The 12,721-nt window shown below is 40.1% G+C and overlaps 1 protein-coding gene across 1 annotated transcript; it reads right to left on the bottom strand.

The window, feature by feature from the left end:
• Window positions 1-1,779: 1,779 nt before the first annotated feature.
• On the bottom strand, window positions 1,780-10,155 carry anp32a (acidic (leucine-rich) nuclear phosphoprotein 32 family, member A). Its single transcript, XM_020940621.2, has 7 exons — window positions 9,969-10,155; window positions 7,976-8,125; window positions 7,647-7,769; window positions 6,700-6,898; window positions 6,067-6,182; window positions 4,573-4,627; window positions 1,780-3,829 (listed from the first exon to the last, which is right to left on the bottom strand). The coding sequence occupies exons 1-7, from the start codon at window positions 10,020-10,022 to the stop codon at window positions 3,765-3,767; spliced, it is 762 nt and encodes a 253-aa protein (XP_020796280.2). The 5' UTR covers window positions 10,023-10,155; the 3' UTR covers window positions 1,780-3,764.
• Window positions 10,156-12,721: the final 2,566 nt, after the last annotated feature.

Here is a 12,721-nt window from a genome sequence, read left to right as displayed (position 1 = left end):
AACCTTAACTGGTTTTCATCAGGGCTGGGCCATTCAAATAAAGGCCTTTTAACTATTTTTTTTTTTTTGTGTGTTTAAAGGTCGTATAGAGGATTTTTTCAAGGGAAGTGAAATACAACGACAGTCCTTTTTGGTGCATGCGTGACACCACCTTCCTCCTCCACAGCTCCTCAGTAGAAACACCTCCTCCCGCCTCTTTACTCTAGAAATCACACTTGTTTACATCCAGTGCGCGTTCAGAATTACTGTTGAAGTGACCTGTCCAGAAATGTTTTAGCGATCAACGCGTCAGTTTTTAGACACTTCATTTGCTTCAGTCGCCCAATCGCTGGAAGGAATCTCCTAGAATCACCTCAGTTTGGCTTCGCTCCTTTTCCCCTTCTCTTCTTCTTTCAGTGACCTCAAAAACGGACTTTCTCAAAAACTGGTCGTGGATTCGCACCTTCCATCTCAACAAACTTTGTCTGAATTGCAAGGAAGCTACAGTTTGAAAAATCCTCTAAGAACCGCTGCATAAATCACGTAATCCCCACACGCCAGCGAGTCAGTTACACTAGAAACATAGGGAGTTTGATTGACAACCTAACAGCCAATAGATAAAGAGGGAGCCTCGTTATCTATTGGCTGATGTTTATCTGTTCTCACTACGTCCATAGTTGATAGATTTTCATTCTTTTTTTTTTGGTCATCATAATTACAAGGCTGCTGCGTCTCTGTAATGGTATTTTAAACTTTCAATGACAATTTGAAATGAAAAAACAAAAAAAAATCCTCCATACAACCTTTAAATTTTGATCCTTTTTCCAAGAGCACCCTCTACCTGCTCCTACTGATTGGAACATCTGCAGCAAACAGCCACATTTTTGTTCTTTCTGCACAGATTGGTTTATAATTTGTTGACATGTATTTGTAATGTATTTGTCAAAATCCAAGGCCGTGTACACATGTATTGTTGAGCAGAATGTGTCTTACTTCTGTGCAGATTATTGCATAAGCAGCTCTTGAGGTCAAAATAAGTATGTCTATATTTAATTATAAAGCCTTTTATTAGCTGATAATCAGGATGCGTGTGTTAGCATGCTAGTTGTTAGGTTTACCAAGACAGAAAAACTGTTCTGGTCGCTTAAAGTTGTGAAAATTACTTCTAAACTCGTGGTGGTGAATAATTACGATGCTCAGAATGCATACGGTAAGTGAGGAAGAACTTTGGACCACTGCACTAGTTCTTTTTTCATTTTTTTTAAGACAAGAAACATTATATAAGCCTACAGCGCTTTAAAGCCACTGGCAATAAACATGTACTTTAATTGATTTGACAAATTCCACCTACAACTTTATTCCAAACTTTACACTTTGAATTGTGACACTGCAGAAATGTAAACAGGGCTTGACTTTAACATCTTCACTGGGAGATGGAGTTAGTTTGGCTTTGTATTTGTCCAGTGGCTTTACCAAACAATTGCAGTGAGGTGTGTGTTAAGTCAAGCCCTGTGCGCTGACGTGTTTTACAGTGTAGAGGTTATAGTAGGTTTTGTAGTGTAGAACATTCGGGGCCGATCACATGTTGATGATTGTAATGTTTGCACAATTGTGTACAGAGACTTAAAAGCCATCACAACTGACCAATTTTGAAATATCTGGAACCCTAACTTGTGCTGGAGATGTGACTTTTTTGACCATTTTGTTTGTATGCGTGCGCTTGGTTACTGCTCTCCATGTGCTTCCTGCTTCTGCTGCACTTACCCAAAAGCCCCTGCGGTGTGCGGAAAGACTGCGGACTTCATATATAAAAGGGATTTATTGAAGTGAATGCGAGGGAAAAGAAACATCATTTTGGCTGATGACAGTGGGTTAAACAGAGTGTAAAGTCACTGAGGTAGGCCGATCTGACCATTACATAGAAGAGTGAAAACATATTCCCAATAACTGACAATTTTTCCAGAGATTACACTTTGAAACAATAAATTTTTCAAATGCTGCCTTTGTAACCTCCTTTTCTATCTCCTCTACACTACCACAAATCCAAACAAACAATGCCACGGGTGTGTAAAGGGAAAAACATGAGGAAAACAAGTACAAGATTCTAACGCTGAGCATGTCGTCGTCATGGAAACATAATGCATACAAAGTTCTTCTCAAATTCCAGAAATGTCACACTGCGTATTATAGTAGATAAAGCAGCATACATATTTAACATCATATTACAATTCCAAGTTCGACCTCAGTTGTGGTGTTAAAATGTCTGCCGTCATCAAAGAGAATACAAAAAAATAGATTTGGTCATTATTTACAAGAACACGTAATTCCCGAACTATCAAAGCTGAGGGCGGAGAGGGGGAGGGGCTTCGATAAGGGCAGACATTCCTAAAAATACGCCCTGTGAGGGTAGAGTACAAGATTCACACCAGGACAGCAGAGCATGCACTGCAAAAACGGACCACTACGGCAGGTTAACATGACCGCAATCACAAACGCAAACATCTGAGTAGTTCCAACTAGTTTAGATTGATTAAATTAACTTAAAATACTTAAAAGAATTAGTTTAAATGCTGCGCAGACAATGCAAAGCAGCTCCTCTATAATGTATATTTTCAACATAACATTTAATTCTTATAGTGTCTCGAAAGATGGATTTGACATAATATAAAACAAATTATACTGAAACCAGTCTTGAATTGTGTCAAATATTCTAAAAAAAAATGTAATAAATCAATCTGTGCTTTTTCAAAACTACTCAAATCTAAAAAAGAAGTCATTTAAACCTGTGTAGACACTGGTTTTTGCAGTGTTGGCATACTGGTGACACTACACACATAAGTTACATTAAAAAGAAACAATGCAAAAATAACTTTAAGACGAGGAGAAGACAGCCGCACATGAAATCCAGTAGTTGACTTTGAAATGTAATAGACATGCACTCTTATATACTTTTTTTTTTTTTTAGTTTTTTTAGTTTTCCTTTTTGAAGGGAAGCCTTAAAATACAGAAGTCATCAGAAACTGCTCTTACACAACTGGTGAGAAAACAAACTAAAACTCTTAAAAAGGTTTTGCTAATATTTGATATTACAAAACTGGTGTCCACAAAGCATTTAAAGGTGGACCGTAAAGACTGGGACACGGGAGCGTCAAAGGTACAGGTCCACACTGCAAAAAAAATCTATCTGCATCATTTAAAGTAACTTGAATTCAGAATTTGATCTTTTTGAGTGATTTTAACTTATTTAGATAGATTTACTGGTGTTATTGCAGAACTGTATGCTACTCATTCTTTAAGCACTTTACTCTTACGGTTAAATTGCAAAGATTTATAACAGCTTAGCTTAGTTTAGATGAAATAAGTTATTTGTAGCTGTTTACATAATTTAATCTTGAAATAATATGTCTATCTTCTCTTCTCTTGTAGAATCTACCAATGGGTCTTAAGAGAAATTTCACTGTCCCGATGGAAGAAAATGTATTTTGAAACAAAGAAGTTGCAAGTCCATTTAAACAAATCAAAGAGTCTCGATCAAACAAGTAAACCAATCTAAACGAGTGAATCCTACTCAAAAGTATTCTGAATGGTGGTGGTTTGACCTCATGTAGATATCATGTTTTTGCAGTGCAGGCGAGTCCTTCTAACCTGACTGGCCAAGAACATAAAAACCAACACTCGCCTACTGCAATATGAAAGGGGGATTACACCGGGGCTGCTGGGGCGTGACCGGGAGGTACAGTTCAAACAGAGCACAGCCAGAGCACAGCCATAGTGTAGCCGGAGCCTCAGTCGTCGTCGTCGTCCTCCCCTTCTTCGTCCAGATCCCGTTTCCTCTTCTGCCCTCGCTCCTCTGCGCACACAAACATTACCATGAGCAATAGCCACATTTACAAGCATTTAAGTCTAACACACACCAGAGCACGGCGCCTCATTTGAATTAGGGTTAATTAATTCATGTTAATTAGGGTTTAAAACAACTCTTTCTGTGAAAACGGGAGAAACAGCAGAATACTGATCAAATGCAGGAAAAGTAGAGGAGCCAAGGATTTCTCTGCTCTTCTCCCTCTCCTCACAGTCTATTCCCTATATAAGATGCTGCATCATCATTTGGGTTGTATTATTTTGAATGAGGCAGCTGATATTGACTGTAAATAAGTTCAATACGGACGATAAAGCCAGCTTTAAAAAGTGTTGGTTGTGGTGTGATTGTTGGTCACATCAACATTGGACATTTTACACAAAACAACCGACTTTATGTCAGATTTATTAAATTTTGTGGCTGAAGTACTGCCACAAAAAAGCGAGACAAAAATGGGGCAGCAGAATTAAGTGAATAGATGTACATGTGACACAGAGTGGGGGCATGTCTGTGTTCACTGCACAAGTGCAAAAAGCAGAACTGTTTTCAGATGCAAATGCTGCAAAGTTTGAGTCGAGGCGTGGGGTAGTAGAGCACTCAGTGTGTGCACACTCATGGAAATCAATGGAAGTGAATTTTTTTTTTTTTTTTATTGCCCTGCATCAAAGTGTCCCAGTGTGCGTTGGCCAGTTGTAAATCTATAATATAAATCTAACTTAGCACATTACACTTACCATCATCATCCTCGTCGTCAACTTCTCTGTCATTCAGATCCTCCTCTTCTTCCTCCTGTAAAATCAGACAGTAAAGATTATACATTATATATCAAGATAGAGAGAAGTAGTGATGGTTTTCATATTCTAGAACGTCCAAATCATTTCCCTTGTGGATCAATAAAGTTTGTCTAAGTCTAATAATAATGATACTGGCAGATGGGGCAAGGGACAGTTTTTCCCTGTTGATTACAATGCACTTTGGCATAAAATATCTATAAGGTAAATTCACAAATGTTGAAGCTGATCATTCGTATTAGTGACTAGGCCCAAGAACTCACTGTTGTACAACAAAAATCTGTATTTCAACCAAATTCATTTTACCTGACCCCCATCTGTATTAAATATTACTGACCTATTAGAATGTGGTGTCATCTGAAACCCAGAGATTGCAGTCAAATTGAAATCACACTTTTAAATTTCAATTTGTGAAGACACTATTAAGTAGGCCAAGTTAAATCATTTCATAATTGTAAAGAAAACTGATAGTAGGTAGTTTAGACCTCTATAAACATGTTCAGAATGGAATGGGCAGGGAGCAACTGTCTCCAGCAGAGGGCGCAGCCAGTCTAAATAAAACATAAAATAACAGCTAAATAAGTAGCTACTAATTTTTTTAATTTGAAATGAGCATCACAACATAAAGTTACTCTGATCATTATTTAAATGGTCAGAATACGTGGGAAAGAGTGGAGATCTGCACATTCACCACTAGATGTCGCCAAAGTAAAACCTACTCCTCCATGTGACCTGCTTGTTAGAATGTGCTGATTCTGTCCACACTTAACATTTCTAATTCCATCAGTGCTTTCAGTATGAGAAAGACTATAACACTACCATTTTACTAAAGCTACATATCAAGTAATACTTAAAAGAGACTATATTACCTAATTATATACTATAATGTAGTTTCCTCATCACAAACACACCTGGAGTTGTGTTTTGTTTCGTTCACACATGCTTAACGCACCAACCCTGCACATTTAGGCTGAATTATCTTCTCTTAAACTGAAAACACTTCAATAATGTGCATCATTTCAGCCCTGGCACTGGTAAAGTCCACTGAACTAAAGGTAAAAGGAGCTGTTAACTTGAAAACTACTACTTCGTGACATCACAAGGTGGAAATAACAGACTAATAGGGTTACTCAAACATATGTGAAAGAAACAATATACAAGTCCAGGTCTGTTTTTGAGGTAACAGCATTATAACATGGCTTAAAGCTCACAAGACCCTATTTTGTGTAATGTAGGGCTTGTATGTGGGCGAAGAATGTGGACAGGCAATCAGAAAAATATGCAAGTAAAGTAGAATCAGTCAAATTTGAAACAGTAGACCGATCAGTCTTATCTGTTCCAGGCCACATATGTAAAAGTTGTGTGGATAAATTGAGAGTTTGTCAAGATAAATACAGTTTGACCCCAAGTGCAGTTTTGTGTGCTCACAGCCCTGACCTCTCCACTCAGGTCGTCCTCCTCCTCTTCCTCATTCTCCTCTTCATCCTCCTCTCCCTCCTCCTCCTCTTCATCTCCTGGAGCTGCATCTTCATCATACTCCTCCTCATCTACATCTGATGAAGAGAAGAAGTGTGGTAGTTAGTTAAGATGGTAAATACATGTATTAACAGCATAGAATTTAAGGCAGAAATTTGCTGCGGTTGCTCAAATGCTGCACATTGATTTACAAAAAAAAAAAAAAAAAAAAAAACACTTTTAAGGTTGATCTCTCTATTTATAAAAAGATGCTAACCCTGTAGTTCGTTTAATAATTCAGTGTTTTCTTTACTGCCAAAGCAGCTGGACATGTTAAAAACATGCACTCACTCAACTAAATGTCGGTGATAAAAAATATAGCTCAAAACCAAGAGCACTTCTCCATCAATTCAAAGGTTGGTGGTACGATTCTTGCCTCATACAAGACACAGCGTGCAGTAGTGTGTAAGTGATGGCAGCTTCGGTAAAAGTAACTCAACACCTATGAGTATGGAATGAATGAAATATGCACAAAAACGTGTGAAGTGTCTTTGAACACATGGAAAAAAAATAATAAAACATAATTATTAGAATGTATATTATGGAGTGCTTTACCGTCTTCGTCGTCCTCGTCATCGTCCAGCCCCTCGGCGTACACCTCTGCGTCTGAGTCGGGCGCCTCCTTGTCGTCCTTGTCGTAGCCGTCCAGATAGGTGAGCTGAGGCAGCAGCTTGAACACGTTGTCTTTGTACTCGTTCAGGTTTGTCACTTCACAGTTAAACAGATCGAGGCTTTTCAGGGTCTTCAGCTCTTTCTGCAGACAGACACAAGAGTCAAGACGGTCAGATGTGACTAGCATTCAAACTACATACTCACGTCATGATACCAAAAGAGCACATAGACTAGTATACACACACGGACACTATGGAACCTACTGGACCACTGAGGATTACACACATTTAAAACACATGGTAATAGAAAAGAAAGGACAGATTTTATGTTGAAAGTCACATTCTATTGAACATTTTAAAGAGTGTTTTTTTTATTATTGTGGTGTCGAAATCGGTGTTGAGTATTTAGTCTATTCCTTAAGATCGAAATCAAGTTTAAAATATTAGTATGGTGACAGCACTAGTTGGTAACTTTATATAGACGAACATAGCTAACTTGTATCCCTTGAGATGCACCACCATCATGTGTTATCGTTAGTGAATTTGCTGAAAAATTCCACAGTATAACGTCTGTGTACCACATTGTAACATCAAAGTTATCTATCCTGCAGTCATCATGTATTTTTATTGCTAAAAAATTGCAATACCTTCATTTACATAATGCATCTTTAATTGTACTGGGAGAGCTCATCTAGATTAGAACACAAAGAAGCAGAATGGTTTGCTTTAAGGAGGGCCTCTTGAACACTTGAGCGTTCCAAAACAAAGGATGAGGCTGACCTTCCAGACTACTCCTTAAACTAATCAGTAAACATAGGCCTAGTAGTAGAATCTACTGAGACATGTATGGTGCTTCTGGCCTTGGAGGTGGGGAGCAGACTTGGGGCTTACCAATGGCTCTATTGTGCTGAGGTCTTTAATCTTGTTGCCGCTGAGGTTGAGATGTGTGAGGTTGGGGCATTTCTCTGCCAGGACTTCCAACCCTCCTGAGATCCGGTTGTCACTGAGTTCAAGCTGGCAAAGTAAGCACAGTCAGTTATGTGCCAATTCAGATAAGATGAAACTTTGTAGATTGAAAACCAAAAACGTGGTTTGCATAGAAAATCCCCTTAATCTTTAAATTGATCATAAAACAAGATTTATAAAACTATATCACAATGGATTATTTTGTGACTGGCTTCAGTCAACAAAACAAAGTATTGGACAACATAAACACTCACCTTTTTGAGTTTATTTAACTTGGGCAAGTGGGCGACTGTTGTCAGACCGACGTTGATTGTGCTTAGAAATTCCAGCTCCTCAAATTCATCTGTCAGACCCTCGATCTTCCCTTCATTTGAACGACAGTTGTCTAGAACAAGTTCTTTAACCTGTGGACGAGACACAAATAATACAATGACACTTTGGATGTCTATATAATGTATGTATTATTAAAACTAAATAATGTGCATTATGATGTTAGGGCTCAGGAGACGTTAAAGTGCTGAAGGTTGGTGATTCAAACCCTGCTCGGACAAGTGAGTATTGTTGTGTCTTTGGGCAAGTCATTTCACCCACTTTGCCTCCAGTGTTGAAGTGTATGAATGACAGAGTGAGATAATATGGGACAACAAAGGGAAATGAGCTCCTGGCTCAGACCAGTGTGTTTACACAGAATGATCAGGGTTTTCATCAGCCTGCATTGTCCCCACATGATCAATATTAGTCCAAATAACCTCGACTAGCCTATAAGCTTTTAACGCTTTATAGAAAACAGATAACATGCCTCATATGCAGTTAGAATTTATATAAGAATAGAAGAGTAGGAGTTAAAGTGTGGCTCTGGGACTTTCTCTGCACCATAACAAACGCCTGGTTCAGTGGCCACGAGCTCGTCTTGGCCAATCAGCAGCGCGGAACGGAACTATAAGAAATATCGGCCTAATATTCCGAACACGACAGTCACGCAGCGCCTACAGCAGAGCTGGGCTTTTTACTTTACTTTTCAGCATTACGGTGTATTTACGACTAAACGTGATTCTCCAGAGCCTTGTTTGCGTGTGCACGGCTCACACACGGCTGTGAGACGGAGTGTGGATGGCTGCGAACAGCGCAGATGCACATTAGTGAAAACAAGTGCGAGCCAAACAGAGCTACGAGTCGTGCACAGGGTCATTTGGAGTAGGAGGGGCGGTAAAGCCGATTAGATAGCTGCCAGGCAAACCTTTCATTGTTGCTCGCGCTAAACAGTTGACGAATGGATTGATGGCGTGTATAGACATCTATTTATAAAAGGTATGAAGGATCCTTCGTCATTTGTGTCGAATAAACGCGGGATTCAGTGCATTTCGAAGTGCCTTTGTTTCTCAGTAAAATGGCGGCTTGTCCTAGTTATGGAAAACTAGAACAACAACACGGCGAGAATGTGTTTTCGCTTTGGATGGCGCTCACGGGCCACAGACGACAGAACGTCGACGGAACCGCCGAGTTTTCTCGAATAGAACCAAGTGCGCGGTGAACACGGTCACATACGGCTCCAGGTCCGAGCCCAGCCGTGTGGCGCGGTAGCGGTGCTTCCTCTGGGCCTCTGCGGGCACAGCGTGCACGGACTCCGGCTGGAGGCTCTCTGCACTCGCCGCTGCCCCCCGCGTCTAGGGCTTGTGTTACATAAACGAGCCCTCCGCGCTCACAGCGGGCTGTACACGGGCTGGACCCGGGCTGTGGACCGCTCCAAACGGAGTTTTACTACACTAATGCACGGCTCTGCTCTTTATGCGCCGACGACAATTTCATGACTTTGAGAGTCCGCATCCTTCGGGCACCAAGTGCACAGCTCAAAGTGCCTGGGCTACGGTCGGACCAGAGCGTACGTGTAAACACCGAACAACTGTACGAAATGGGCTTTCTCCGGCTCTCGTACCGTGATGGGAGCACACTCGTAGACGAACAGCTCCCGTTGTGTCTGCCGTGTTTATACCGCTGGCAGAAAAGCGCTGCTGCATTCTCAAAGTGCACATAAAAGACGCGGGCTTCGGGTCGCTCTAAAGTTCAGCTCTCCCACCTGTACTACCTGTACGTCGAGCCAAACACGTCCGAACATTAGCAACAACGCGAGCCCACGTCTCCATCATCTTCAACTTGGAAGAAACTTTGTATCTCCACGCCAAGGCATCACACGAAAGGATCTCCATTAGCGGAGTAACGGGAACAGAAGCGGCCAAACGGCCAACTTACGTCTGACGGAGTGCGGTTCCGCAATTCGAGGTGAATTCTTTTCTTCATATCCATCCTGGATGTGTGTGCCCTGATGTGATCCTCACTTTTAATAATTCCTGCAAAAGCCACTAGCAGCTCCAGATCAGACTGCTGTTGTTCATTCAAACTTGATCCGCTCGGTGGGCGGGACTTGGGCTCGGGATTGTCGTCACCGCCAACCAATGGCCGCGCGCGCCTAAAGAGATAACGGATTTGCACAGACACAGGCCAATGGAGCCGCGGCCTGCCGCTGGGTGGGGTTTTCATGTGGAAGTTTGGTTGCTGTTGCCTCAAGTTTACATGAATAATGTGATACTTAAATATTTCATCTAAATTAGTGTTGGAAACATATTACCACCACATGGCATAAGTGTTTACATAACATTGCGTGTTATGTAAAAGCCTCCGCCTCGTGCTTTACACTTTACACTCCACCGCAGGATCAATGTTTTCTTATCATATGTTTTTAGATATTATTATAACGTAATGTGTGATTTTCTTTGTCCTTTGCATAAATAAAACTGATTCAAACCTAATCTGTGTTCTCTTTGCAGTTTGTTAATGGGTTACTGTTTATTGTTTTATTTTTAACTTGACCAGCGTTGCTGTGAATGCCTGTGATTAAAAACCTCATGTATGTTATTTTGTTCCATAGGCCTGTTTAAAAGCATTAGGCCTGTCAGTGTTACGTTCTCAAATAACCCGCAGATTGCTCCAAATGAGAGGCTGCAGTGGTCAAGTACAGTCGGCTCCAGGGTCCCAGAAGGTAAATCCTCTTGAGTGGGTTCTTAGCGGGAGGGAGGTCTCTCGCTGTCCTTCTCTTTCCACAGATTGTCCACTAGAGGGAGCCAAAACATCAGGAGCGCGACTGAAGCTCCCTGTGTCCTGTAGGTGTACTGGAGCTGGGCGCTCAACTTGAGGAGATTAAGTTGTGAGCAAATATAGCATGAGTTCTGAGCAGAATGCACTGGTCTTGTTTACAGTCCTGGACCAGGATAGTATCATAAACTATTGGGGAGAGTCCATTATTAGAGTGATACAAGTTGATAACTTTTTTACTTTCTTTCTTTTTGTAGTTTGTATCTTTTTTAGAGAAAAGTGAGCACTAGCCTCAGTTCTAACCCTGCACATGTACACAGACTGGGCACCAGCACAGGCATAGGGTGGGGGAGTTTGGAGGATGATCTTTCACTTGTTCTGACTCTTTAGCCAGGGCGGCATTGCCCAGTTGCACCACGTGGAGGCAACGTAAAGATCTGAATAAAGCAGAGTTGAACCATCAGATATGACTTGAAAATCAGGTAGAACTTAACCAAGTTACTCACCATCATCGGTATGGCTGAAGATGACACATTACACACCACGTTAATAATCATCAAGTAACAGTTATCTGTAGGGCTGCAGTGATTCACCTCATCAATGAATTATAATCAGTCAAATATATAATATATTGTCATTATCTGGACTATACAGTAAAACACGTGTTCAAGATCTTTTTAAAAGCATTATTATATTAAATGTAAATGTCAAAAAAAGAAAAACTTTCTGATTTAAGTCAGTAAACTTTATTGACATAAATAATCTGTATTTAAAGGATTTCAGTCACTATGTTTCATTTATTTGGTTAAAAATGTGTTTTGAAAATCTAAATTTACTACAGGAGAAATGGTTGACTAGTCGAGCACTAAAACAATCAATCTAAAACACGCATGGGATTTTAAGACACAGGCAAAGTGAGAAGTGCGTTGAAATAATGTGGGGAATGTGTTTGTTCTTTGGAAATATACTCAGGATGCCCTCAACCACTTTACTTCACCAACTTGGCTAAACATTTCTTTTTTTTTAAAGACAGATGTATGGATATTTATACTTTTAAACACACTAGCTAACCACCTTAAATCTCCAGCACAGGCCCATGCTCTGTTTGACCCAAGCAGCTGCCTGAATATCAGTGGTGGAAACGGTACTCAAAATTTGTGCTCAAGTTAAAGTGAGAACTACTGCTGCACAAGTTGTACAAGTAAAAAGTACACATGAAAACTACTACTTTTTAATGCAATAAAAAAAATATTTAAAATCACACTTTTACACAAAATGTAAACATAAAGTGACTGAATTCTTTTGTTTCAAACAAAAATCCACACATTTCTTGAGTTCTGGCCAGTGTGAGCAGGAGATGCAGTGCAGACTGTGGGAGCGCAGAGGAGCAGAGACAGAGTTGGACAGTAGGACAGAGTTGGACAGTAGGACAGAGTTGGACAGTAGGACAGTAGTCTGTATCTTCTATGATTTCACCAATTACAATGACATGATTAGAATTGTACTCAGTTACAAAAAGAAGTGAATGTTTAAAAATCTATCTAAGTACAATTACCCCAAAAATCTATTACAGTAACGTGAGTATTTGTTATTAGTCACTTACTTTCCACCACTGCTAAGTTTACATGAAGAATATTAAGCTCTGTATTTAAAGAGAATACTGCAGAAACATGACTCCACTGCTCTTTTATCCACTTTGTAGTAAAACAAGGTCATCAATGGGTTTGTACTGAATTCAAATTGAAATTCATTTGGGGAAAACTATTGGTCCAACAATTGAATCATTTTACTGGACATTGATATAAATAGAAATCTCACTCTTGACCCTTTCACTTAATCAGAAAAATCATTATTATTATTTATTACAGTGGCTGGCCTTAATGTTAATAGTGTTGTCACAATACTAGGCTGAC

The sequence above is a fragment of the Boleophthalmus pectinirostris genome, unplaced genomic scaffold (genome assembly GCF_026225935.1).
Source record: "Boleophthalmus pectinirostris isolate CB_2022bp ecotype Guang Dong unplaced genomic scaffold, ASM2622593v1 HiC_scaffold_19, whole genome shotgun sequence".
Classification (NCBI taxonomy): Eukaryota; Metazoa; Chordata; class Actinopteri; order Gobiiformes; family Gobiidae; genus Boleophthalmus; species Boleophthalmus pectinirostris.
This window is presented reverse-complemented; position numbering and strand designations above follow the sequence as displayed.